Source organism: Notechis scutatus, chromosome 1 (assembly GCF_049901735.1).
Source record: "Notechis scutatus isolate UNSWTSFEM ecotype Mainland chromosome 1, rNotScu1.2, whole genome shotgun sequence".
NCBI classification, from domain to species: Eukaryota; Metazoa; Chordata; class Lepidosauria; order Squamata; family Elapidae; genus Notechis; species Notechis scutatus.
This window is the reverse complement of record NC_142009.1, coordinates 3,141,656-3,163,705: the sequence shown is the minus strand read 5'-3', so window position 1 is coordinate 3,163,705 and position 22,050 is coordinate 3,141,656. Positions and strand designations below refer to the sequence as shown.

General features: G+C 49.1%; 1 protein-coding gene across 1 annotated transcript in view; it reads right to left on the bottom strand.

Annotated features, from left to right (window-relative positions):
- The window catches only part of SSH2 (slingshot protein phosphatase 2), an 89,373-nt gene that overhangs the window by 23,838 nt on the left and 43,485 nt on the right, over positions 1-22,050 (bottom strand). Inside the window, 7 exon segments of the mRNA XM_087955741.1 lie at positions 677-723; positions 2,008-2,136; positions 3,218-3,311; positions 6,561-6,755; positions 10,302-10,367; positions 14,172-14,240; positions 18,629-18,750. Of these exon segments, the coding sequence (XP_087811867.1) occupies positions 677-723; positions 2,008-2,136; positions 3,218-3,311; positions 6,561-6,755; positions 10,302-10,367; positions 14,172-14,240; positions 18,629-18,750 (722 nt within the window).

The following is a 22,050-nucleotide window of genomic DNA, read 5'->3' as shown; positions in this document are numbered from 1 at the left end:
TCAAGGGAGATAAAGGTGGGTGCTTATCAGCCTTATCTCGAAGGATTTTGGCAGACTTCCACGGGACTATTTATTTACAAACTGAGACTCATTGCGGGCTGTGAACGACTATAATTCACAGCCGTTGAAATCAAGAAAAAAGGGTTTGGGGACTGTCTGTTTGGGACCCTGACCCTAACCCTGACTGTCTGTGTCTGTTAGTGTCTCCATAAGCCTTGGTTGGAACACAAACCACCCCCAACCCTTCTGCACCCTTGGGTGCAGTTGCTACCCTTCTGCTCCAGGGAGGGCTGAGGCCAAACTGCCTCGAACGGAGACGCGCCTGTGAAAATATCTACGCCACTCCTCTCTTGCAGATAATTGCCAACCGTTGCCGGGAGTCCGTCACACTTTCCCCCTTTTGTTTAACCTAGTTTTTCAGCCTGTGAAACTTTTCCTGCAGGGAGTTTGGCAACAGTCAAGGATGAGATAAGCCGGTATCTGTCTCTGCGCAAATATAATATAAATATAGAAGAAGAGCTTTAGGATTTTGGTGGTGGCTATTCGGTGTTCACAATATGTGTGTGGGGTTTTTTTTTGGGGGGGGGGAGGGGGCCAGAGAGAAGGGAAGGCCTATCGGCATGTAAAAGACCAAAAGTTGTGTGTTTTGTGAGGACGATTTTTGTGGCCGACTCACCCTCTGGTTTGCAAATCTTCCAAATTGGAGGCGTTCCATTCCGAACCCTGCACAAACGGGCAAGAAAGCACAAACACAACAGTCACACTAGAGCACAGCTGGTCATGCAAGTAATATTTTTCCCTGCCTAAAGCAGGGGGTTGGACTAGAAGACCTCCGTGGTCCCTTCCAACTCTTATTCTAGCTATGTTACTAATAATAGTAATAATTTTTAAAAAAATGCCCAAATAGGGTGATATCAGGTGCAAGAAATATTCAAAATTCCTGGCTCAGAATCTTTGACCGTTGTTGTCTACCGGTTGGTCTAAGATCCTGCGTGAACTAAGGGTTTATCAACTTTAGCAGTTTTGACAGGTGTGGACTTTAATTCCCAGAATTCCCCAGTCTGCAAGGAATTCTGGGAGTTGAAGTCCACATGTTTTAAAGTCACTGAAGTTTAGAAAGATTGGCCTAAGCCAGGAGTGTTCAACCTTGGTTACTTGGAGACTTGTGTGGACTTCAACTCCCAGAATTCCCCAGCCCGCCATGCTTGTTGGGAAATTCTGGGAGTTGAAGTCCACAGGTCTTAAAGCAAGGGGCCTTCAAATTTGGCAAGTTTAAGACTTGTGGACTTCAACTCCCAGAATTCCTGAGCTAACATAACTGGAGGAGGAATTCTGGGAGTTGAAGTCCAAAAGTCTTAAAGCTGTTAAGTTTGAAGAGCCCTGCCTTAAACCATGCTGGCTAGGGAATTCTGGGAGTGGAAGCCCACCCCTCTTAAAGCAGGCTGGCTGGGGGATTCTGGGAGTGGAAGCCCTCCCCTCTTAAAGCAGGCTGGGTGGGGGATTCTGGGAGTGGAAGCCCTCCCCTCTTAAAGCAGGCTGGCTGGGGGATTCTGGGAGTGGACCCCTCTTAGTCCACCCCTCTTAAAGCAGGCTGGATGGGGATTCTGGGAGTGGAAGCCCCCCCTCTTAAAGCAGGCTGGCTGGGGGATTCTGGGAGTGGAAGCCTTCCCCTCTTAAAGCAGGCTGGATGGGGGATTCTGGGAGTGGAAGTCCATTCCTCTTAAAGCAGGCTGGCTGGGGATTCTGGGAGTGGAAGTCCACCTCTTAAAGCAGACTGGCTGGGGATTCTGGGAGTGGAAGTCCACAGTTCTTAAAGTGGACACCCCTGGTCTAAGCTGTCCAGTTCTTCCAAAACCGAAGTGCCTGTGTAAGCACGGTGTAACCCCAGTGTAAGCAGGATCACTTTGGAAGCGGTGGACGGGGAAGTGAGGAGTCCATCTGTGTGCGACTGGAACCCCGAAGCCTGAGCGAAGAGGGCCGTTGCACCCCAAGGCAGGAGAGTCTCACCAGGAAGACGTGGTCGAAGATCTGCGTGGGGCTGTCCATCTGGCCCAGAATGACGATCATTTCGTTGTCAATGAATTCCTTAAATTCACGCAGGTTGCATGCCATCTGCATCTCCAGCTCCGTGCGGATCTGGGGTGAGAGAGAGAGAAAGAGAGAGAGAGAGAGAGAAAGAGAGACAGCCTTAAGGGAAGAGCCTTTCACACATTTTGTAAAAAAAAAAAAAAACCAAGTAATTTAAAAAATGAAGTCTTTTAAATAAAACAGACAAAAATAATTTTAAATACAACACAGTTTTTGAGTTATGGCCACAGAGTTGGAAGGGACCTTGTAAAGTCATCTAGTCCAGCCCACCCACCCAAGCAGGAGACGCAAGAACTAGACCATTTTCAGAGAAACGGTTGGTTGTCCGGTCTCTTCTTAAAAGCCTCCTTTCTACTCTTTTCCCTTTTCCTTTCTTCCCTTTTCATCTTCCTTCCTTCCTTCCTTCCTCTTTCCCATTCCCATTTTCTTTTCTTCCCTTTTCATCTTCCTTCCTTCCTTCCTTCCTTCCTTCCTTCCTTCTCTTCACTTTTAATCTTCCTTCTTTTCTTCCTTCCTCTTCCTCTTTCCCATTCCCATTTTCCTTTCTTCCCTTTCCCATTTTCCTTTCTTCCTTTCTTCACTTTTAATCTTCCCTCTTTCCTTCCTTCCTCTTTCCCGTTCCCATTTTCTTTTCTTCCCGTGTCATCTTCCTTCCCTCCACTTTTCCATTCCCATTTCTCTTTCTTCCCTTTATCACCTTCCTTCCTTCCTTCCTTCCTTCCTTCCTTCTTCCTTCCTTCCCCTCCCCTCCCCTTCCTCCCTCCTCCCTCCCTCCCTCCCTGCCAGAATCATAGAATCCTAGGGCTGGAAGGGATCTCAGAGGTCATCTACTCCAACCCCTCCGTCCAAGATACACCTTTCAGACCATCTTGGCCAAATGGCTGTCCAGTCTCTTCTTGAAAATTCCAGTGATGGAGCAACCACAACTTCTGGTGGCCAGCTGTTCCCCTGGTTATCTTAGGAAGTTTCTCCTGAATTCCAGGTTGCTTCTCTCCTTGATGAGCTTCCATTCTTGTCCTGCCTTCAGGTGTTCCAGAGTATAGCTTAACCCCCCCCCTTCCTCTTTGGGGCAACGGGCCGGCAGGGAAGCCCTGTCGGTCCCCCAAGGTCTCCTTCCCACCCCACTCACCTCCTTGGACGTGATGTTCTCCAGATCCTTCTGCATCATGATCTCTCTCAGTTTGGTCTTGATCAGCCGCTCCGTCCGCTCGCGCTCCGTGGGGCTGAAAGGAGGTGAAGCCACAAGGGAGGAATCAGGAGGAGGAAATGGACGCGGGCGAGGAAGGCAGAGGTGGGATTCAGCCGGTTCCGGAGAACCGGAAGCGGATACTTTTGAGATTGGGAGAAGCCAATCCCACCTCGGACTGGACCCACCAACCCCATCTATTCTCTGCCTCCCATGGAGTCCCAGCTGATCGGCTGGGTCTCCTTTGGTTGCCCTGCCCAGGAGAACGGAGCTGGAAAGCAGGTTAGTGGGGTGGGGAGGGAAATGAGGATTTTGCAGTTAACTTTCCCCTGCCACGCCCACCAAGCCACGCCCACCAAGCCACCCCAGGCCCACCAAGCAATGCCCATAGCTGATCGGCTGGGTCTCCTTTGGTTGCCCTGCCCAGGAGAACGGAGCTGGAAAGCAGGTTAGCGGGGTGGGGAGGGAAATGAGGATTTTGCAGTAACTTTCCTCTGCCACTCCCAAGCCACACCCACCAAGCCACGCCCACAGAACCAATAGTAAAAAAAATTACTAAAGTGTGTGCAGAATTATAAAAGGGGTGCAGAATCTGATAGCACCCCGAAAGCCTTTTCTTCCGGCACAGCCAAGTTCGGCATCCATACGTTCAACTTAATTTACTTTATGGATGATTTTATTGTTTTGGGGGTCCCCCCCCCTTTTTTAAGTGGTTTTATCATTTTAGGAATTGGAAGCTATTCCCAGAGTCCCATGGTTGTCTGGGGAAGCCACCTACAGGCAGTCCTTGACTTACGATGGTTCATTTAGTGACCGAAACGACAACAGCACTGAAAAAAAATCTGACTTATGTTTTTCACACTTTATATGATCAAAATTTGGCCACTTGGCAACCGGTTCCATGTTTACGACGGTCGCCGTGGGCCAGGGATTGCGCGATTTCCCCCCTTTTACGACCAGGTGACGTCGACAGGGAAGCCATTCCCTTAACGACCAGCTGACTAATGGCCGCAATTCACACTCAACAACCGTACCGCTCACTTCACAATTGCGGCGGTTCACTGGGGACGAGGAAGGTTTTTAAAAAACGGCGCCCAAACTCGCTTTTGACACCCCCATCTCGCTTAGCCCCGGGAATTTTGGGGCCTCCATTGTGGTCGTAAAGCGAGGATGGCCTTGTAACTCAAAGGAATAAGTCGGTCAAGCTCTCCGGCCACCGAAATCCGATGGGATTCAAGGTCACAGGGTGGCAATTTAGGAAGGAGATGGACGGCATCCTTCGAATAACCACCGGATCAATGTTGAGGGCTCCTCCTCTTAGCCCTGCACCGATTAAGGGCATCTGACCGCTTGGTAGCTCCGGCCTTTTTCTTGCACCCTCTATTTTTCCTGGGGTGGCGAGTTTTCCAGGTTTCCTTATATGGCACCGACAACTGACCCATGCATTCCGGCCGCCTCTCTGGCTTTATCGCCGGTGGTAAAAATAGCCCAGAGGGAGATGAAGTCGGCTGGACGGCTCCAAAGACAGCTCAGCCGGTGCCATAAATGTCCCGAGCCCAGGAAGAGCCGAGGGGAGCTCGGCCAAAGGAAATCCACCGGGGTTTTCAAAAAAACAGCCCCCCCAGATCAAAAAGGATCGACTCCTTAAGGGTTTGGGGTGTGTGTGTCTTTCTGGAAGCCCCCGGACGGTTCCTTTGGTTCAAGTCTGTGTCAACGTTCCAGCAAACCTCAAGAGAGGTCGTAAAATGGGGGCGAAATTCCCTTCACAAATGTCCCACTTAGTGACAGAAATTTTGGGCTCCACTGTGGCCGTAAGCCAAGGACTACCTGTACTTTATTTGGCCAAGTGTGACTAAGACACACAAGGAATTTGTCTCTGGTACGGAAGAAATTACTCTCCCTAGTTTCTCAGGCTGTAAAGGAGACGGTGGGAAATTTTGTATTTTCAGACTTGCGAGACGGGTGTCGCTCTTAAGTGTCAGCGTTCCAGAAAACCTCCACTCCAACAATAACTCCGAGACAGAAATCGTCTCCAAAGTTCTTTTTTTATTTTATTTTGGAGAGGAAACAGGCCCATCTGGGAAATCCTGAATCTGAAACCTTGCAATTAAGTAAAAAATGACAGATCCACCCATCATGGCATCCCATGCCCCAATCCCCATCCGTCTCAGCTTGAGATGTCCTCTCCCACCAGGTGCCGAAACAACACGACCTTGACTTAGAAAAAAAGAGTGCTATTATGTCGAACCACATAGGCTCCAAAAAATTCAATTTTCCCAGGCTCAAGAAGGTGGCAGTGTGGAAGCTTCTGGTGCTAATAGGGCTTCCAAAGCTGAACAGTCTGTGCTTTCTGCAACGACCGGATTCACTTAACAACACTGCGGGATTCACTTAACAATGGCAGTGATTCGCTTAGCAACTGCGGCAAGAAAGGTCATAAAATAAAAACCTCCTCCTCCTCCTCCCTTTGTTGGACAGTATAAGTTGAGGGTGTCTCACTTAGCAGCGGAAATTTTGGCCTCTATTGTGGTCATAAGTCGAGGACTACCTGTAAAAAACATGTCCCTCCCCGCCATTCTTCCTTTGGTGGACAGTATGAGTCAAGGGTGTCTCGCTTAGCAATGGGAATTTTGAACTCCATTGAGGTCGTAAGTCAAGGACTACCTGTAAAAATGTTTTATTTTTTTTCTTTCCTTTGCTGGACAGTCAAGGGTGTCTTTGTGGGAGCCTCCCCTGTTTCTCTGAAAATACAACCTACCCTGAAAGTAAGTCCTAGTTTGATTTTTTACACATGTGCCCAATGTAAGACCTACCCCCAAAATAAGCCCTAATTCAGACGCCGCCCACACCAGGGTCCACGGGTAAAAATTAAACTAGGGTGAGGATGGGGCATGGAGCTGCCCTACTACTTACCTTTGGACAGGTGTAGCCAGGCCTCGCACACCCCGACACCTGCCTGGCCGGCCCGTTTCTTCTGCAGCCAGCAAGGCTGGCAAAGCTTTCCTGAAGGCCTCTGGAGCTGAGAACAAAGCTCTGGATCGATCCAGAGCTCTGTTATATCGCTTGCAGAGGCCTTCCAGAAAGCCTTGCTGGCTGCAGAAAGAGGAGTTCCGGAAGGAGGCCGGCGGCGACGCGCACAAGTGAGGTTACTCCGTGGATGACATCCCCCAAAAATAAGACCTGGTGCCTTTTTTTTTTTTTTTGGTGGCAAAAAAAATTATAAAAAATTAAGCCAGCGTCTTACTTTCGGGGAAACACGGTAGCAGGGCTCCCCCAATCTACTTACACATCCGTAAAGAGGGCTGGGGAATCCGGGCGGTGGGACTGGACATCCTGCATGGCATTCCACTCGTTGACCGAGGACTGGTCGGAATTGATGTGGCTCTCATAGTAGCTGACCCAGGTGAGGAAAAGGCTGCCGGGGTAATAGTTGTGGATGCGGGCCACTTCGCAGGCTTTGTGAAGGCTCTGCAGGGCAGACCTGTTTGGGGGCGAGAGGAAGAGAAACAAGGTGACCCCAGTTGAATCGAGGAAAATATTTGTAGCTACGGGTTGAAATGAGGGGGTCCTTGGTGCTCTCTGAGCTGGGTGGTTTCCTTGCAGACGTTTCATGACCCAACTAGGTAACATCATCAGGGAAGGAAGGAAGGAAGGAAGGAAGGAAGGAAGGAAGGAAGGAAGGAAGAAGGAAGGAAGGAAGGAAGGAAGGAGAGGGAAGATAGTTGGGTCCTTGGTGCTCTCTGAGCTGGATGGTTTCTTGCAGGCGTTTCATGACCCAACTAGGTAACATCATCAGTGCTAAAAGGAAGGAAGGAAGGAAGGAAGGAAGGAAGGAAGGAAGGAAGGAAGGAAGGAAGGAAGGAAGGAAGGAAGGAAGGAAGGAAGGAAGGAAGGAAGGAAGGAAGGAAGGAAGGAAGGAGAGGAAGATAGTTGGGCCCTTGGTGCTCTCTGAGCTGGATGGGTTTCTTGCAGACGTTTCATGACCCAACTAGGTAACATCATCAGTGCTAAAAGGAAGGAAGGAAGGAAGGAAGGAAGGAAGGAAGGAAGGAAGGAAGGAAGGAAGGAAGGAAGGAAGGAAGGAAGGAAGGAAGGAAGGAAGGAAGGAAGGAAGGAGAGGAAGATAGTTGGGCCCTTGGTGCTCTCTGAGCTGGATGGGTTTCTTGCAGACGTTTCATGACCCAACTAGGTAACATCATCAGTGCTAAAAGGAAGGAAGGAAGGAAGGAAGGAAGGAAGGAAGGAAGGAAGGAAGGAAGGAAGGAAGGAAGGAAGGGAAGGAAGGAAGGAAGGAGGGGAGGAGGGAGGAGGGAGGAAGGAAGGAAGGAAGGAAGGGAGGGAGGGAGGGAGGGAGGAAGGGAGGGAGGGAGGGGAGGAAGGAAAGGAAGGAAAGGAAGGAAGGGAGGGAGGGAGGGAGGGGAGGAAGGAAAGGAAGTAAGGAAGGAAGGAAGGAAGAAAGGGAAGGAAGGAAGGGAAGGAAGGAAGGGAAGGAAGGAAGGGGAAGGAAGGAAGGAAGGAAAGGAAGGAAGGAAGGAAGGAAGGAAGGAAGGAAGGAAGGAAGGAAGGGAGGGAGGGAGGGAGGGAGGGAGGGAGGGAGGAAGGGAAGGAAGGAAGGAAGGAAGGAAGGAAGGAAGGAAAGGAAGGAAGAAAGGGAAGGAAGGAAGGAAGGAAGGAAGGAAGGAAGGAAGGAAGGAAGGGGGGAAGGGGGAAGGAAAGGAAGGAAGGAATGAAGGGAGGGAGGAGGGAAGGAAGGGAAGGAAGGGAAGGGAAGGGAAGGGAAGGAAGGAAGGAAGGAAGGAAGGAAGGAAGGAAGGAAGGAAGGAAGGAAGGAAGGAAGGAAGGAAGGAAGGAAGGAAGGAGGAGAGGAAGATAGTTGGGTCCTTGGTGCTCTCTCAGCTGGATGGGTTTCTTGCAGATTTTTCATGACCCACTAGGGAACATCATCAGGGAAGGAAGGAAGGAAGGAAAGAAAGGGAAGGAAGGAAGGGAAGGAAGGAAGGAAGGGACGAATGGAAGGGAAGGAAGGAAGGGAAGGAAGGGAAGGAAGGAAGGGAGGGAAGGAAGGAAGGAACGAATGAAGGGAAGGAAGGAAGGAAAGAAAGGGAAGGAAGGAAGGGAAGGAAGGAAGGAAGGGACGAATGGAAGGGAAGGAAGGAAGGAAAGAAAGGGAAGGAAGGAAGGGAGGGAAGGAAGGAAGGAACGAATGAAGGGAAGGAAGGAACGAATGAAAGGGAAGGAAGGAAGGAAGGAGACTGTGGGTTCCTTGGTGCTCTCTGAGCCTGTTTGCTTTCTTGCGGACGTTTCATGACCCAACTAGGTAACCTCATCAGTGGCAGCCACCCTGCTTTTCCCTCGACAGCCTCAATTATGCTGCGAAGGGAGAGGGAGATTTGGAAGGGGGGGTGGGGTGGGAAGGAAAGCATGGAAAACATCACATAAACACAACAACCATGCTAAGCTCCTTGGCACGGACTGGGCTCCTGGTCGGGCACAGCTGCCAACCTAATCCGTGCCAAGGAAAGGAAAGCTGGCTGCACAGCCTTCTCTTTATTTCCACGAAGGTCACTCAGCTCAACTGCTGGCTTTCTTGGAATACAAAAATAGCAGGCGACCTCAACCCAGGTAAAGCTGTTGTGGCCCGCCAGTGGCCAGCGGAGCTGGCGGCCGACTCGGACAGTGAGGAGGTTGGGGAGGAGCATGGGCCAGTCCTGGAGTCGGGAGAAGACTCTGACGGAGACTCTGCGTCGGAGGCAGAGTTGGGGCCAGGACCCTCCAAACAGTGATAAGCTGCCTTCGGAGTCGGAGATAAGTGGGGAAGAAGAACAGCTGGAGCCTATTCCCAGTGTGCGCATGCACAGAGCTGCCAGAAGAAGGGAATAACTGAGGAAGAAGAGGCAGAGATGAGGCCAGGGCCATGTGACAGTTATCAGCTGCCTTCACAGTTGGAGATCAGTGGGGCAGAAGAACAGCTGGAGCCTGTTCCCAGTATGCACATGCACAGAGCTGCCAGAAGAAGGGAACAGCTGAGGAAAAAGAGCAAAGATGGGGCCAGGGACATCTAACAGTTATAAGCTGCCTTCGGAGTCGGAGATCAGTGGGGCAGAAAAACAGCTGGAGCCTGTTCCCAGTGTGTGCATGCACAGAGCTGCCAGAAGAAAGGAACAGCTAAGGAACAAAGGTCGACTTGAGAGTAAAGGCACAAGTGGACAGTGAATGGCCCCTCCCAGAGGGATTAAAAGAGGAGTGGGGTTTGCAGGAGACCATTAGTTCCTTTAATTAGTGTGAAGATCTGTTTGTGACTTCTTGCCAAGTATTGTCTGCTACAGCATGGCATTTGGAAGATATCGGCCTGGCAACTCTCCAAGCCTGGTATAGGTCTGTAGTTGTGAAAGTCTTGTCAGCCGCAGAAGAAGTAGTTCCTGAAGGCGTCTGACAGCGAAAAGGAGGCCGGGGGGGCGACGCACACAAGTGAGGTTAATCAGTGGATGACATTCCCCCGAAAATAAGACCTGGTGCTTTTTTTGGTGGCAAAAATATATAAGACAGGGTCTTATTTTCAGGGAAACCCAGGAGAAGGAGAAGTGGGTTTTACCCAAGCCAAAAGCAATAAATATTCAATAAATTAAAAATGCTTCTCGCTCAACAGCATCCAGATGACCTCAAAAGCACCTGAGCAGCAATAAGACTTTGCCAGTCCAGGGATCGGCCATCCACAAGACTCAACACTGAAATGGAGCCTCCATGTTCAAGAGCAGTATAGCTGTGGGTATCCACTCCACCGAGAAAGGACCGCTGCCGGTTGGAAAAACTCTTCAGGGTCACCTGGTTGCAGGTCCTTCCAGACCAAGGGATTTATATTTTATGGCCTCAGATTTAACAGATTTAACCGAGTTGGAAGGGACCTTGTAGGTCATCTAGCCCAACCCACACCGCCCAAGCAGGAGACCCTACACCCTTTCTGACAAATGGCAGTCCAATCTTTGTTTAGCAGGATTTAGCAAACGCGGAGAGGCAGAAAGGGACTCACCACATGGCTTGCACGGACACCGGTTTGAAGATGTGAATCCGATTGTCGGTGGAAACGCTGAAGCCCCTGCAAGACAAGATAAAGAGGGTTTGAAACCTCTGAACCCTTAAAAATCTTTTTAAAAGACAATTTCCCCTTGGGCGGTTCAAACAATTGAGCTTAAAGTTAAGGAGGTTGGGAAAGTTTATCCCTTTTTTTTTTTCCCCTTCACTGTAGTGGACTGGAGTCTGGATTCCCAGGAGGGAGGGGCTGCATTCCAGAGGAGCAGTTTAGAGAGCTTCTGTATGAGAACGTGGGTGAAGACAGCATCTCCTTAACAGTTCCCAAGAATTGACGCTTTTATGGTGCAAATAATCCGTTTTAGCAAAGATTTCAGTCCAGAGGTGGGAAACACAAAAGGGGAATAATCTCCTTTTAGAAGAATCTCAACTTGTCTTCCTTGATTTTTTTTGGGGAGACTGGCACGACCTGAAGAACCGAGGCCCGAGGGTGTCCGTTCCCACAATTTGGCAATAAGGAAGAAACCACGACACTGTCAATCAATACATTTTTCTTTTTAAAAAAAAGAAAGGAACTCATTCCATTTCTTGGGAGGGAGCAGTGGTCGCCAACCAGTGGGTCAGGGACCACTGGGGGTCTGTGAGAAAATTTTGGTGGTCCGCAGAGAAATGCCCCCCCCAAGCAATTAATCCAGGCTGCACAGGAACACAAGGCTTGCATCGCTTGTATTGCGAACGCCACGAGGTAGTGAGGGGAGGGGGGAAAGGGCGGAGGGGGGGAACTTGCCCCACTCGCCCCACACGCCTGGCCTGGTCACCGGGCTGCTTCTTTCCGCTTCTTTCTTCTTCTGCTTTTGGCTGCATGCAAGGAAAGCAGCCAAAGTCTTTCTTTCTCTCCCCCAAACTCCACCAGAAATGAGTCTTTGGGACCCTGCAAGGCCTCCTGCTCCAAGAGGCTCATTTCTGGTGGAGTTTGGGGAAGAGAAAGAAAGATTTCTGCTGTTCCTGCTGCTTTCCTTGCATGAACCCCAAAGTCTCTCCCTCCCTCCCTCTCTCTCTCTCTCTCCCCCTGAGAACGAAGTCCACTCGTCTTAAAGCAGGCTAGCTGGGGGATTCTGGGAGTGGAAGCCCTCCCCTCTTAAAGCATTCTGGCTGGGGGATTCTGGGAGTGGAAGCCCTCCCTCTTAAAGCATTCTGGCTGGGGATTCTGGGAGTGGAAGTCCTCCCCTCTTAAAGCAGGCTGGCTGGGGGATTCTGGGAGTGGAAGCCCACCCTCTTAAAGCAGGCTGGCTGGGGGATTCTGGGAATGGAAGTCCTCCCCTCTTAAAGCAGGCTGGCTGGGGGATTCTGGGAATGGAAGTCCTCCTCTTAAAGCAGGCTGGCTGGGGATTCTGGGAATGGAAGTCCTCCCCTCTTAAAGCAGGCTGGCTGGGGGATTCTGGGAGTGGAAGTCCTCCCTCTTAAAGCAGGCTGGGTGGGGGATTCTGGGAGTGGAAGCCCTCCCTCTTAAAGCAGGCTGGCTGGGGGATTCTGGGAGTGGAAGTCCACCCTCTTAAAGCATGCTGGCTGGGGGATTCTGGGAGTGGAAGTCCTCCCCTCTTAAAGCAGGCTGGCTGGGGGATTCTGGGAGTGGAAGCCCACCCCTCTTAAAGCAGGCTGGCTGGGGATTCTGGGAATGGAAGTCCTCCCCTCTTAAAGCAGGCTGGCTGGGGGATTCTGGGAATGGAAGTCCTCCCTCTTAAAGCAGGCTGGCTGGGGGATTCTGGGAGTGGAAGTCCTCCCCTCTTAAAGCAGGCTGGGTGGGGGATTCTGGGAGTGGAAGCCCTCCTCTTAAAGCAGGCTGGCTGGGGATTCTGGGAGTGGAAGTCCACCCCTCTTAAAGCATGCTGGCTGGGGGATTCTGGGAGTGGAAGTCCTCCCTCTTAAAGCAGGCTGGCTGGGGGATTCTGGGAGTGGAAGCCCACCCCTCTTAAAGCAGGCTGGCTGGGGGATTCTGGGAGTGGAAGCCCACCCCTCTTAAAGCAGGCTGGCTGGGGGATTCTGGGAGTGGAAGTCCACCCCTCTTAAAGCATGCTGGCTGGGGGATTCTGGGAGTGGAAGTCCTCCCTCTTAAAGCAGGCTGGCTGGGGGATTCTGGGAGTGGAAGTCCACCCCTCTTAAAGCAGGCTGGCTGGGGGAATTCTGGGAGTGGAAGTCCACCCCTCTTAAAGCAGGCTGGCTGGGGGATTGTGGGAGTGGAAGTCCTCCCCTCTTAAAGCAGGCTGGGTGGGGATTCTGGGAGTGGAAGTCCACCCTCTTAAAGCAGGCTGGGTGGGGGATTCTGGGAGTGGAAGCCCTCCCTCTTAAAGCAGGCTGGCTGGGGGATTCTGGGAGTGGAAGTCCACCCCTCTTAAAGCAGGCTGGGTGGGGGATTCTGGGAGTGGAAGTCCACCCCTCTTAAAGCAGGCTGGGTGGGGGATTCTGGGAGTGGAAGTCCACCCCTCTTAAAGCATGCTGGCTGGGGATTCTGGGAGTGGAAGTCCTCCCTCTTAAAGCAGGCTGGCTGGGGATTCTGGGAGTGGAAGCCCTCCCTCTTAAAGAAGGCTGGCTGGGGATTCTGGGAGTGGAAGTCCTCCCCTCTTAAAGCAGGCTGGCTGGGGGATTCTGGGAGTGGAAGCCCACCCCTCTTAAAGCAGGATGGCTGGGGGATTCTGGGAGTGGAAGTCCTCCCCTCTTAAAGCATGACCGGCTGGGGGATTCTGGGAGTGGAAGTCCTCCCCTCTTAAAGCAGGCTGGGTGGGGGATTCTGGGAGTGGAAGTCCTCCCCTCTTAAAGCAGGCTGGGTGGGGGATTCTGGGAGTGGAAGTCCTCCCCTCTTAAAGTAGGCTAGCTGGGGGATTCTGGGAGTGGAAGTCCTCCCCTCTTAAAGAAGGCTGGATGGGGGATTCTGGGAGTGGAAGCCCTCACCTCTTAAAGCCTTCTGGCTGAGGGATTCTGGGAGTGGAAGTCCTCCCTCTTAAATCAGGCTGGCTGGGGGATTCTGGGAGCGGAAGTCCTCCCCTCTTAAAGCCTTCTGGCTGAGGGATTCTGGGAGTGGAAGTCCGCCCCTCTTAAATCAGGCTGGCTGGGGGATTCTGGGAGTGGAAGCCCTCCCTCTTAAATCAGGCTGGCTGGGGGATTCTGGGAGCGGAAGTCCATCCCTGTTAAAGCAGGCTGGGTGGGGGATTCTGGGAGCGGAAGTCCTCCCCTCTTAAAGCCTTCTGGCTGAGGGATTCTGGGAGTGGAAGTCCGCCCCTCTTAAATCAGGCTGGCTGGGGGATTCTGGGAGTGGAAGCCCTCCCCTCTTAAAGCAGGCTGGGTGGGGGATTCTGGGAGTGGAAGTCCTCCCCTCTTAAAGCAGGCTGGGTGGGGGATTCTGGGAGTGGAAGTCCTCCCCTCTTAAAGTAGGCTAGCTGGGGGATTCTGGGAGTGGAAGTCCTCCCCTCTTAAAGAAGGCTGGATGGGGGATTCTGGGAGTGGAAGTCCTCCCATCTTAAAGCAGGCTGGCAGGGGGATTCTGGGAGTGGAAGTCCTCCCCTCTTAAAGCCTTCTGGCTGAGGGATTCTGGGAGTGGAAGTCCTCCCCCCTTAAATCAGGCTGGCTGGGGGATTCTGGGAGCGGAAGTCCATCCCTGTTAAAGCAGGCTGGGTGGGGGATTCTGGGAGTTGAAGTCTGCCACTCTTAAAGCACGCTGGGTGGGGGATTCTGGGAGTTGAAGACAGCCCCTCTTAAAGTGGCTGAAGTTGAGAAACACAGCTAGAGACTCACCCAGTGCTGTCAGGGGAGAAAACCTGGGGTGCCAGGTGGAAGGGAAGGTGTTCTCCTAAGCTCAGGTGACACCCAATAAACTTACCCATCACCGTCCAAATGGATGAGAGCATCGCTCCAGAGGGGCAGGACCAGACCCATTGTGCAAACGGTGCTGTAGGACCAATAAAAAGAAACGTTAAAGCTTTTAGCAAGACTTGAACCCAGGACCAAAGTCACCCACGTGAGACACAATTTTGTTTAAGGAGCTCAGGACTCAGTCCCATGTGACAAACACTACAGGTAATCCTCAATTCACAACTATTCTATTAGTGACTGTTCCAAGTTACAACGGCACTGGAAAAAGGGACCTACCACCAGTCCTCGCACTTATGACCAACACAATATCCTGCCGTCATGTGATTAAAATTTAGGCAGCTGGCAACTGGTGTGTATTTACAATAGTTGTAGCATCCCAAGTGGTCACGTGGTCACCATTTGCGACCTCCCCAACTGGCTTCCGTCAATAGGTTTCACTTAACAACTGCAGGATTCACTTAACAACCTCAGGGATTCGCTTAAGAACCATTGGCCAAAAGATTGTAAAATGGGGCATAACCTCATTTATATTTTTTGTTATCATGTATTATTAAATTTATTTCCTAGCTTCACAGCTGCTTTGCTTAGCTAAAGTTTTTAACTTCCTGGGGGGACAATTTGATGGGTCCTGATTTTTTTTTTTTCCATTGTAAAAAGGCCCAAGATCGGGAGGTTCAAAAATATCCTAAAAAATAAATAAATCAGCAGTTAAGTGAATAAAAGTAGCTGGCTTTATTCACTTCATTATGTTCCTGCTGATTTTTTTCCAGCCTTTATTTATTTTTTAATTCACTTTGTTACCGCTGATTTTTTATTTTTTATTGATTCACTTTCTTTGTTATCAACTGATTTTTTTCAGATATTACATATTTTTTTATTCACTTTATTTATGTCACCACTGATTTTTTTTCAGCTTTTATTTACTCATTTTAATTCCCTACATTTGTTACCGCTGGTTTTGTTTCAGCTGATTAATTTTTTTATTCACTTTATTGGTTACCGTTGATTTTTTTTTCCAGGCTTTTATTTTGCTATTCACATTATTTGTTACTGCTGACTTTTTTTTCCCCAGCTGATTTTTAAAAAAAATCACTTTATTGGTTACCGCTGATATATTTTTTTACCTTTTAGTTTATTTTTTTCATTCACTTTATTTAGGTGACCGCTGATTTTCCCCCCAACTTTTATTCAATATATTTCTTACCGCTGTTTTTGTTTCAGCTTATAATTCTTATTTTTTAATTCACATTATTTGCTGAGGATGATTTTATTTCAGCTGGTTTTTTTTTCTATGCACTTTATGTTACCGCTGATAGATAGATAGATAGATAGATAGATAGATAGATAGATAGATAGATAGATAATGGATAGATAGATAGATAGATAGATAGATAGATAGATAGATAGATAGATAGATAGAGATAGATGGATGGATGGATGGATGGATGGATGGATAGATAGATAGATAGATAGATAGATAGATAGATAGATAGATAGATAGATAGATAGATAGATAGATATAGTTGACAGACAGATAGAAAGTAGAATCAATGGCTGGCTGGCTGGCTGGATGATAGATAGATAGATAGATAGATAGATAGATAGATAGATAGATAGATAGATAATGGATGGATAGATGATAGATAGATAGATAGATAGATAGATAGAGATAAAGATAGATAGATAGATAGATATAGAGATAGATAGATAGATAGATAGATAGATAGATAGATAGATAGATAGATATTTCCCCAGCTTGATATGAAGCGGGAGGAAAGGACTTTATTTCTTTTTTTTTAATTTTTTTTTATTTTTAAAAACAAACAGAAACAAAGATAGATAGATAGATAGATAGATAGATAGATAGATAGGTAGAGATAGATAGATAGATAGATAGATAGATAGATAGATAGATAGATAGATAGATAGATAGTTGGATGGATAGATAGATAGATAGATAGATAGATAGATAGATAGATAGATAGATAGATAGATAGATAGATAGATAGATAGATAGAATGGATGGATAGATGATAGATAGATAGATAGAGATAAAGATAGATAGATAGATAGATATAGAGATAGATAGATAGATAGATAGATAGATAGATAGATAGATAGATAGATAGATAGATAGATAGATAGATAGATAGATAGATAGATAGATAGATAGATAGATAGATAGATAGATAGATAGATAGATAGAGAGAGAGAGAGAGAGAGAGATAGATAGATAGATAGATAGATAGATAGATAGATAGATAGATAGATAGATAGATAGATAGCTTGATATGAAGCGGGAGGAAAGGACTTTATTTCTTTTTTTTTAAAAAAAATTTATTTTTAAAAACAAACAGAAACAAACAAAACATAAAACATAAAAAACATCTTTTTTGAAAGCAGCCTGATCCCGGGTTACATCTCTTCGTACATATACCAATTCAAGTTCATGCTCATTTTCATATTCCATTCCCTATCTTATTACCATTCTACATTTTCTATATAGCTTCTCCCCTCTTTTAAACTTTCTTCATTTTATTTTATTTTATTTCATCTCAATTCAAATCATTATACTCCAATCAGTGATTACAGGAGAAATTTTGTTGAATGAGAAAAGATAAAGAGACCGTTGAAACGGGACAGAAAGGACTTTATTTCTGAACTTGTTCCCTTGACCTTGATTTCGGTCCAGCTTGGGCAGGGAGGGGGGGTCAGTTTGGCCACCCAACCTCACACCCTCCACCCCCCCAGGCCGTGTCTAGCCGTCTGCTGCTTTCCTGGCTGTTGGCAAGCATCCCACCTGACCCTGCTTCGAATTTCCAAGCTCGATTTAGCCTTGTTGCTGGGGTCTCTGGAGGAAGAGGGAGCGGAGAACAGGAGAACGTCCCTAAAAATATCTCCAGCCAGGGAGGCTGGGTTTTCCTTCTCTGCCTAACCCAATTTTCGCCCTCCCAGAGTCTCTGTGTGGGCCTTGGGACCCAAAACGGGCCACGTGGGGACTCCGGGGAGGGAAAAAAAGGGGTGGAAGGGCAGGGCCAGCCAAGGGTGGAATTTGCCGGTTTCACTGAACCGGCCATAAAATTAGCTCCCGGTTTGCAACCGGTTCGCCTGAACCAGGGCAAACCGGTAGTAGCAACCCTTTCTGGGCTTTTTTTTTTTTTTTGGAAAACAATTTTATTAGTTTTTAAAGACAAACAAAACAAACAAAACATAAAAACATCCAGCTTTCTTTCATAAATATACAAACAGTGTGTCGGTTGGTTTACCAGTTTTTGTGCATTCATTTCGTAGTCTCGATTACAGTTACATTACATAGTAACTCATATTATCAATCAGAAATTATATACCCTGGTATCACTATTAAACAATCATTTGACTATGATTTTATTCCTTCATACTTTGCGAGATAACTATAATTTACTTAATTTAGTTTATAACAAATCATATAATCATACCAAATCTATCCTGAAGACATTTTACAGATGTGATATCAAATGAAAAAGAAAAGAAAATATCTCTTTATATATTCATTATTATCTAAAATTCTAAATATTCTATTATTGTATTTTATCATCCAACCATTGATAGAAAAGGTCCCAAATTTTATAAAATTGTTTATCTTCTTGTTGTCTAATTTCAAATGTCAATCTACTCATTTCAGCACATTCCAATATTTTCTTAATAATTTCTGCAACTCTTTCTGGCTTTGTCGTCTTCGTAGATCCGCCATCTTGCTCGAAAATGTTACCGGTGATCCTTGACTGAACAAGCATCCATTGAGGTGGCCGGGGGAAGTGACAAAATGGCGCCGGGGGAAAGGGCCTTGCGCCCCAGTCCTCGCACTTACGACCGGTCCTCGCACTTAATGACAGTCGCACAAGCATGTTCCCTTCCTACATCTGTTGAAGCGACCGGGTGAAGTTACAATGGCCCTGGGAAAAAAGGGCCTTGGGGCCTGGTCCTCGCACGTACAACCGGGCCTCGTGCTTACGACCTGCGCACAGCATTTCCCCCCACACAGTCACGTGATCGAGACGGGCAACCCACATGTATGGTTGCACCGGTCAGCTTTTTGTGAACTCCCCCGGCGGACATCCGAGGAGCCAAACCGGTGGGGGAAGCTGGATTCGATTCACGACATTTAATTTCATTTATTTATTTAATTTAATTTATTTAAGCTATTTAATCGCGGCGATGCGCTTAACGACCTTGGCAAAAAAGAGTCGTAAAATGGGGTGCAATTCAGCTTAACAACTAACCTTGGCTTAGCAACCCGAAAGCAATGTGTTTTTTTTCCCTAACCGTGGCCACTTTAAGACCAGTGGACTTCAACTCCCAGAATTCCCCAGCTAGCACATGCTGGCTGGGGAATTCTGGGAGTTGAAGTCTACTGGTCTTAAAGTGGCCCCAGTTGGATTCCCCTGCCTCAGGGGGGGTCCACCAGAATCCTTCAACGCGACTCACCTGTCATTAGATGAGAAGTCCACCCCCAGGACGATGCTCTCCTCTGTGTCCTGCCGGCCATTCGTCGAGACCACCACCATGTAACGGGTGCGGTTTTGATAGCTGCTCTCCAGTCTCACCGCCTAGGAAGGAAACCCAAGAGAGACCCCTTTAAAATAACGGAATCACCGAGTGGGAAGGGACCATGGAGGTCATCTAGTCCAACCCTCTGTTTAAGCAGGAGACTCACCAAGCTCGAAGAGCACCAAGAACCCCACAATCCTCCACCCTCCTCTTCCCACTAACTCCCCTCTGTTCTAGCACTGATGATGGTCTCTAGTTGGGTCATGAAACATCTGCCAGAAAACCACCCAGCTCAGAGACCACCAAGGACCTAACTATCTTCCTCTCCTTCCTCTCCTCTCCTTCCTTCCTTCCTTCCTTCCTTCCTTCCTTCCTTCCTTCCTTCCTTCCTTCCTTCCTTCCTTCCTTCCTTCCCTGATGATGTTACCTAGATAGGTCATGAAATGTCTGCCAGAAAACAATCAAGCTCAGAGAGCACCAAGGACCCCACAATCTTCCTCCTCCTCCTCCTCCTCCTCCCTTCTGCGCTGATGACGTTCCCTAGTCAGGCAATGCAACGTCTGCAAGAAAACCACCCAGCCCAGAGAGCACCAAGGACCCCACCATTTAACCCTGAGCTCCAAATATTCTCCTTTTACCGATACCCAAAATAGCTTGACAGACTCACTGTGGTGGTTGCCCAGCTTCAAACGAGAACTGTCTCAGCGCAGGGAAGGCTAGAGGTACATATATATATAGACACGTATCGGGGTTCCCTCCACCCCGGATGCCACCGCCACGGCGGCATTGACGCAACGGGCACGAAAAAAGGGGCAAGCGAAAGAGTGCAAGTCACTTCCAAGAAGCCGAGAGGAAGTCCAGCGCAAGGTGCCCCGTGTGACAAAGGATACCATAGGAAGGAAGTCGACGCAGATGCTGGCTCTGCTCCGCCCGGCTCTTTTGCAGGGATGAAGGGTGAATCTGCCCCCCACCCCCTGTGCCAGTGGGGTGCCTCCCTTGAAGGTGGCACCTGGCAAAGCTTGGCTTCAACCCCAATCAGGCTGAACCCCACAATTAGGGCCACCCTCCCACCTTTTCTCAGCCTAGAAGCCACAGGCAGACGTCAAAGTCACTGCATGTCCTACGAGGCGGTTGCCCAGCCTGGCTGCCAGCTCGATTTCATCCACAGGAAGTCCTCAACTTACCACCAAAAACGAGCCCCAAATTGCCATGGCTAAGCCAGATCGTTGTTAAGTGAATCCTGCCCTGTTTTATGACATTTCTTGCCACAGAGAATAGAATAGAATAGAATAGAATAAACCCCTGACGAACAGGAAGGAAGGAAGGAAGGAAAGGAAGGAAGGAAGGAAGGAAGGAAGGAAGGAAGGAAGGAAGGAAGGAAGGAAGGAAGGAAGGAAAGAAGGAAGGAAGGAAGGAAGGAAGGAAGGAAGGAAGGAAGGATAACTGAGTTGGAAGGGACCTCGGAGGTCTTCTAGTCCAACCCCCTGCTCTGGCAGGAAACCCTACACCCGTGATGGCAAACCTATGGCACCTGTGGCTGCAGGTAAACTTACCTCACTGCTCATGTGCGCACCTCACAGCTGATTTTTCTGCCGGTTTGAGGCCTTTTTTGGCCTCCCAAAAGCTTGAGGAAGGCTTCTGCAGGGTTTGCAGGCCGAAAAACAAGCCCCATTTCGTCACTTCCGGTATTTCCGGGAAAATAGAAAGTGACGAAACGGGGCTAGTTTTGGGCCTGCAAAGCCTGCAGAAGCCTTCCTGAAGCCTTTGGGAGGCCGAAAAAGGCCTCAAACTGGCCGAAAAAATCATCTGTGAGGCACAGTGCAGGTAACGGTGTGGTGGGTGGGTGGGTGGGGATTGCAGGAGCGTGCATAGGGGGTGTAGGGGGGTGGCGCACTGCCTTCTAGGTGCTGGCACGCGAGCGCGAGCGTGCAAGCGCATGCACAGTTTTTGGCACAGGAGCCCCAAAAGGTTAGCCACCACTGCCCTATACCATTTCAGACAAGTGGTTGTCCAATCTCCTGAGTGAAACGGTGCAGCAGTTAGTAACCTGGTTGTTAAGTGAATCTGGCTTCCTTCTTGGAAGCCGGGAGACTGCAACCGCCCTGAATATAAGCCAGGCCTCCAGATTTTGATCCCGTGACCATGGGGGATGCCGCCACAGTTGTAACTGCGAGAACGGTCATAAGTCCCTTGATTTGTTGTAACTTCGATATAACGATTATTAAGCGAACGGTTGTAAGTGGAGGACTCTCCGGGGGCTGTGAGTCCTGGATGAGAAGAAGCATAAAGCAGTGGCCCCCAACCTTTTTTGTGCCACGGCCCGGTACCGGCATCACAAAATGATCCGCGGCCCGGTACCGGCATCAGCACGCATGACAAGGCGAGCCGAGCGACCGGCCAGCCAGCCGTCCCCCGCTTCTCCCCGCCACCTTCAACTCCTCCTTTGTACCTTTGTCGATGGGCTTCGGGACGGCTTGGGACGGCCGCCGCTCGCTTGCCTTGGGTGCTGAAAGAATCCTCGCGCCTTAGTTTCGTTCAAGCCCCCTTCGATGAAACTAAGGCGCGAGGATTCCTTCAGGACCCAAACGCCGCTTTCCAACCAGAAAAGCTCACCGAAAGCACTTTCTCATCGAAACAAGATGGCGGCGCCCAGCAAACCGGCGGCCCTGTAGAAAATGTTCCACGGACCGATCTCAGGTCCGGGGCCCGGTGGTTGGGGACCCCTGGCATAAAGGACCAAGGCTGGAATCCTGGGATGCCAATCTGAAAAATCTTTAAACCAGTAGCTCCGCAAGGAAGGGGAACTTAAAACTCCTACTAACTACCCTGTTTTCCTGAAAATATGACCTACCTTGAAAGTAAGCCCTAGCTTGATTTTTTTATACCTGTGCCCAAAAATAAGCCCTACCTCCGAATTAAGATCGCGCCCACTCCAGATTGGATGAGTAAAAAATTAAGCTAGGTTGGGGATGGGGTGGTGGTAGAGCTGCCCTACTACTTACCTTTGGACAGGGTCTTATTTTCGGGGGAATCCTGGTATAAAAATAAGTGCTTGCGCACGCACACACACACACACTCAAACACACACAGAGAGAAATGCAATTGCTTGCTAGCTCCCCAGAGGCCTCTCCGGCAACAGGCGGATCAGCGTAACCTAAGTGGCTTTGCTAAATCAATTTGGGCAGGGATAATTCGCCGCACGATCACGGCTGCAGGAGGAGACGGTGCCTGGCGTCCAACGGTTGAACAGCCAGGGCGGATTTCCAGGAACGGCCCGGCCGGAGGTGGCTTTCTAAGGATGCCTCTTCTTCCTGCAGGGGGCGGGGAGATGATATTCCCAGGAAAAGCAGGGAAGGGAG